This window comes from Chaetodon trifascialis, chromosome 10 (genome assembly GCF_039877785.1).
Source record: "Chaetodon trifascialis isolate fChaTrf1 chromosome 10, fChaTrf1.hap1, whole genome shotgun sequence".
NCBI lineage: Eukaryota > Metazoa > Chordata > Actinopteri > Chaetodontiformes > Chaetodontidae > Chaetodon > Chaetodon trifascialis.
The window spans coordinates 2,109,792-2,115,791 of NC_092065.1; the positions used below are offsets into that span (position 1 = coordinate 2,109,792).

The following is a 6,000-nucleotide window of genomic DNA, read 5'->3' on the forward strand; positions in this document are numbered from 1 at the left end:
AAGTCTGCGCTGCCACGCTCCATCGGCGAACCAGACCTGACTTTGCACTGCGCCTGAGCCTGAGTCGAAAATAGAGCCCTTGTTCTTGATTTTTTTAGCACATTCACACATGACCTTTTGCATGTTATGACTGAGGATATAAGTCTGAGGGTGTCAATTTTATTTAAAGTTTGATAAGAGATGTTGCCATTACCTTTGAGAGTGTGAGTGTAGAGGTGATTCAAACAGACTAATCTTTAGTGATGGGAATTCCGGCTCTCTTGAAAGAGCCGGCTCTTTCGGCTCCAAAGTGGCTTTTTGTTGCTAAAATGAATTTATTAACAAAATAATGTAAAATTATGTGTAAAATTAATTACTAATGTACAAAACATACTTTATATCAAATTTTACTGCATTTCCTGCAGTCACTCATTTTCTCACCTTTCCAGCGTTTTGTCTGTCGTGGCTCAGTGTGTGTCGTGTGTCGTGTGTGGGTGTGCATGTGCGCTGTGTCTGTAACCCCTGCTCCTCCCCCTCCTGCTCAGTGCATACACCCTGAAGCCACCACACATCATGTAGTTGACCAATTACGTGCGGTGTGAACAGAAAAAAAGTCAAGAAAAAATTTTAAAAAACCCCAAACCAGCTCCCACTCTGGCTCCCAGGCAGGAGGCTCCGATCGTTCACTTCAAAGAGCCGACTCAAAGAGCCGTTTCGTTCGCGACCAACACATTACTACTTATCTTGATTATAAATGACCTGGGGAAACAACAGTCACATCACCACAGGTGTGTAGATTATTGGCGATTGTCAGATACGACACACTGGATAGCTCAGTTGTCAGATTTTTTGCAATACGCACTCATCTTTAGACTTAAGCTTTAGTTTTAATGCCATCATTTTCTTCTTACTTAGACATATGACTGATTATAGATATTACAGATCGACTTGACGTGACATGGATTCTGAGGAGTCAGCCTACTTTGCAACTGGTAAACCCATCATCTATGTCACATAAGTTGTGAAAAGTTGTAAAAATTATTTGGGAAACTTGTAACCCAGCAACCCTTGAAAAAGATTAAAGGGAGAAAATTAGGAAAGTGGGGTGACAGACGACAAAATTCTCACACAGATTTACTGGGCTAAATCTGGGTTAAACTGGGTTTAGTGGTGCCAGGGGGGGTGGTTGTGTGTTCCAGTGTACACAAATGGCCATGGATGTGGGTTTAGAACCTGTGGATAATGTCACTCCAGTAGTGTCACTAGTGGTTGGTTGAGTAGGAAGAGGAACCCATGGGAAAATTAAATTGGGGAAAAAAAAGAGATTGACAAAAAAGTGAAATATTGTTTTGCAAGACAAGAAATTCTCCAGTTGACATTACACAAACATAAAACACATGCTCATACACATACAAATGTACACACAACAGGTAGAACCCAATTACACTAATCCAGCCATGAAACATTAATCCAACAGATGCAATTAGACCATGTGGAGCTTTTCAATCAAGACTGATCAATCAGAGCTCTCAGAACCTCAGATCAATCAAAGGCCATCAGCTGATGATTCTCTGCTCTTAATGACACGTTGATCGGCTGTGGAACACATCCCTGGCCGCTTCCTATGAAGCGCCATCAAAAGAGCAATCCTCTAGATTAAACAGCTCTTCTCTGCAGACATAACACCTTGATCCCATGAGTCATGTGATGCAAGTGTCTCCCAGGAAAGTGCTAATCCAGAGTTCAACACTGGGCATGTGGGTTTGTCTGGTTTTCTCGGGTCTAGGCTGCTTACCTCTCAATCCTCTTGGCGAGGTGCCATGTAACTGGCTGTAATCTGCCCGGCTCAGATAAAGCACTCTTGCCCCCAAGTTTTTCCCCAGCCTCAATACTTAGCTGATAGCGCCACACAAGAGGAGGCCTGTCAGCTTTGTAAACAAACTGCTGCTCAGCCAGACATCTTTAGATGTACAGGCTGTGAGATTTAAATCAACTCAGCGGGTGCCATGAACTTTTGACTGCTGCCTCTCTGGGCAGGAAATATGTGTGCCTGCCTGTGTGCCTGTGTTTGGATGGGTCCTTTGAACAAGTGTGTGTTCTGAGTCCAACTACGTCAGCACGGTTTGCAGATCTTGATTCAATTCAATACAACTTCATTAGGCACTTCTTTGCCTGAGGGGTATTATGAAAGCAGGGAGTCAGACCTGCAGGCATCCACGTATTCAATGGCGCTCTATATTCAACCATGTGCTGGAGGTAGCACATGTCACAAGAAAGGCCAACTGTTTCTCAGGATATTGGAGTGCCATGGTGGTCTAGTGATTACAGAAGCTGCCCCTCAGACACCAAGCAATTTTCATAAGTCCAAATGTCTGAATGTCAGTTGACCTGCAGACTTCACAGGATTCTCCTGAGAAATCCTACCAGGCCATCCATGTGGCCTTCAAGAGGAGCTCACTGCAAAGCACCAGCAAAGTTTTTTCTCTTCAGGTTAGTCTTATCTTTTTCTCATCATTTGCTCCACTTCAAAAGTGTTGTAAATACTTACAAGAAGAAAAGATAAGATAGATAAGATAAAGAAGCTACAGGAAATTAAAAAAAAAGGTATTTTCTCACATAACCCTAGCGGCGTCCAGCCATGCAGACTATTTTAATTTTGCCTGGCCAAGTTTGAGATAACCATCTCTGAGATTTCTGCCAACACCCCTACACAATGGAGGTGGATGATTTCAAATGGCATTCAGTTCCAAAGAAGACTGTTCACGGTGAAATCTGTGGATTATCCAGAGTGAGTAGACTATCACAAGGGGCTGCTGAAACATGATCCAGGAAGTCCAGATTGAGTAAAAATCTTAAGGTGCCAAGACACTCAACAGTGGTTTATAAATACTTTAAATTTAGCTTCCGTCACAGCAATTCAATAAAAATAAAAAAATAAATGCAATGTGGGGTTGTGCAGAAACTCCACTCTCCTCCTCCATCCCATCTCATAGACAAAAAATGTGAAGCTCAGTAACATAAAACCAAAACTGTTGTTGTGGCTAGCTGTAGAAAAGGACTTTCTGTCAAATGTGTGATCCTGTGTGAACGGTTTTGAAAGAATATATTTTCACTTATGAATATGTCATCTGAAGAACTGTTGAATGAATTTTGATCAATACAGTAGTACAAAATGCCTTGTGCCTGCCAGTATACATCTGATGACAGCAGTGTCATCTTTGGACATGTGGAGGGAATTCAAGGACATGGTTCCTTGGGTTCAACACAGAGATGTGGATTGTCTGGTCAAGAAAGCCTGTCTGGCCTCATATAACATCTAATCAATTGATGGATTGGAGATGGACTGTGTGTGGGTTAAGTGTTGTCCTGAGGGATTTACTGTCAGGTTTGAGAGAGCTTGTATTTAAGTATTATTGGGCTGAAATTTAAGATGACCTCTGACCTCCGTGTGGAGGAGGCAAGAGCAAAGAGAACCTCCCGGTGAGATTTATTTGAATGTAATACGTTACTTGTAAATGTTATTGTCTCTGCTTGAAGGAGTAAAAGAGTTGGACCAGGTGATTATCGTGCTCTTCACCACACACATGTTCATCGGAGGATTCTTTGGGTTTATCCTGGACAACACCATTCCAGGTATGACAAAATACTTGTGCAAATAATGATAAATTATCACACAAGCCATAACGTCACTATAAGCAGACTGTCTTTCCTTTTTCAGGCACTGACAAAGAGCGGGGCATCCACAGCTGGCAGGACAAAGTGCAAAATGAAAACACAAACATGTGTGACCAGTCGTGTTACAATATCCCCTTCTGCACCTGTGTTTTGAAACGGTTTAAATGTTTCCAGTACCTGCCCTTCCTCCCGTCTTACAAGGCCACCCAACAGAGGACATCCAAGTAAGGAAGTGTTAACCTACAGGGCAGCATTGATACTGGCTTTTTAGCACCATTAAGACAAACAGAAGTTAGTAAGCATCGAAAAAAAGAAAATTTATGTTGTTTAATTGCTCCTACATTGATATAAAACCTCACTGTGAGTGTTAACCACTGAGCCACTGTGACACTGTGTTTTCTTCTGAGCCCGTCCTCACCTGAAAAACTACCATAAACTGCAGAGGTTCGGAACGATTGGTGATTACAAAATAACAATTACAAAAACTACAATTACACAATAACAATTAAACAATTAATTAACGTCACATCTCTTGTGATTGGGCCAGCACGAAACTGAGGCAAACGAGGCTCAGGCATTTTTCCATTTGTTATTTTTTAACTCATGGCTGCATTTACACTGGTTGCAAAAACTAGAAAAGTAGAAAAATTCTGAAACATTCTGCAATTTAGGAGCGAATTCTTCTGTGTGACGTGAATGTGTGAACATGGCAGCAACAACACACAATGGTCTCTCCAATGTCATGACAATGAGATAAACCACAACAAAACCACATTCATCTGTGGAAAGGATCACTGTGAATGACCTACAGCTGCACTGTATATTCAGCATCGCCAACAGTTCATTGATCAATTTATTTCAAAAATGATACTTCATAATGTATTGAAGTAAGAGGTATGGTCGGAATTTTTTTTCAAGCAGAAAAAAAGAATTTATTTAATCTGATTCCGCACAAGATGTGAACTATCAGTTTAGGAATTTTTGGCGGGCTGCACGGTGGCGCAGCAGGTAGTGCGCGTGCCTCACAGCAAGAAGGTCGCAGGTTCGATTCTCGGGTTGGGCCTTTCTGTGTGAAGTTTGCATGTTCTTCCCGTGCATGCGTGGGTTCTCTCCAGGCACTCCGGCTTCCTCCCACAGACCAAAAACATGCTCATTAGGTTGATTGGTGACTCTAAATTGCCCCTAGGTGTGAGTGTGAGTGTGAATGGTGTGTGTATGTGCCCTGCGACCGGTCCAGGGTGACCAGTCCACCCCGCCTCTCGCCCCTTGACAGCCAAGATAGGCTCCGGCCCCCCTGCGACCCCGAAAGGGATAAGCGGCATAGAAGATGGATGGATGGATGGAGTTTTTGGCACATCGCCAGTGTTTGACAAGCTCATCGATGATCACTGTCAAGATGAACTGGGCTTTGTCCACTGGTGAGTAACATGAGAGTAAACTGCATGTTGTTGACATTTCACAATGTCAACAACCTGTGGATGAAGGTCCCATGTGAGGAAGGTCAAAGCCTCCAAAACTCCAATGAAGGTATGTGTTGTTTTGGGAGCCTTTTTCATTCGACATGCTCAGTCATTTGGGTATGAGGATGTGTTGTTGTGCTCCCACAGTCCAACAACATGCAAGTGCTGTTTGGAGGAAACAAAATATAAACTGTAAAACAGATAAATTGTTTGCACAATTGGATATCATCGTGTTGCTGTTGTTCCTACAACATCATAATTATGAATTATTTCATTAAACAACATCAAATCAAACTCAGCACAAATAAGGTCCATTTTATAATTGATCTGTTAAGGCTTGTTGTTAGACATACAAAGAAAAACAAAACAAAACAGAATATGCAACATCAAAATATGAACTACAAGGTACTGTACTGTTGTACTATAATTGTGTTCATGAACATATTAATATTTATTCATATTGAATCAGTCCTCAGCTGTCACGGTAAAGCTGTTACATGAATTCTAAAGTGAATAAAAACTTTCATCATCTTTCTCAGTTTTTGTTTTTGTTTTTGTTTTTTTTGTTTTTTTCAGCTTGAGATATGAGGTTTGGTTTAGGTTGCTCTTGTTGTTGGTTTTAATTTATCATCTTTTTTCCTTTGGCCATTTGGTCAAGGTCAAAATGTCTTTGAAAAAAAAAAAGAATTACAGTGAGCTATTTAAAAAGCCAGTGCTAACACAACTCTATTGGTTCTGCATGGCGGGAGATCTGCCGCCAAACAGAAGCAACTTGAACCCCTTGAACACGGGTGGCTTGGATCAGCCAGGATTTGCTGGACCTTTCAAAGTCCTTACAGATGTGGGTGCTCATTCAAGGTTGTGCCATTTAGCTGCACACTGAAGA

General features: G+C 41.7%; 1 protein-coding gene across 1 annotated transcript in view; it reads left to right on the forward strand.

Moving 5' to 3' along the window:
- Positions 1–5,645, forward strand: part of LOC139337748 (solute carrier family 23 member 2) — a 41,670-nt gene extending 36,025 nt beyond the window's left edge. The window contains exons 11-12 of the mRNA XM_070972491.1: positions 3,517–3,612; positions 3,698–5,645. Of these exons, the coding sequence (XP_070828592.1) occupies positions 3,517–3,612; positions 3,698–3,882 (281 nt within the window). The 3' untranslated portion in view covers positions 3,883–5,645. The remainder of the gene's footprint in view (positions 1–3,516; positions 3,613–3,697) is intronic.
- The last annotated feature ends 355 nt before the right edge of the window (positions 5,646–6,000 follow it).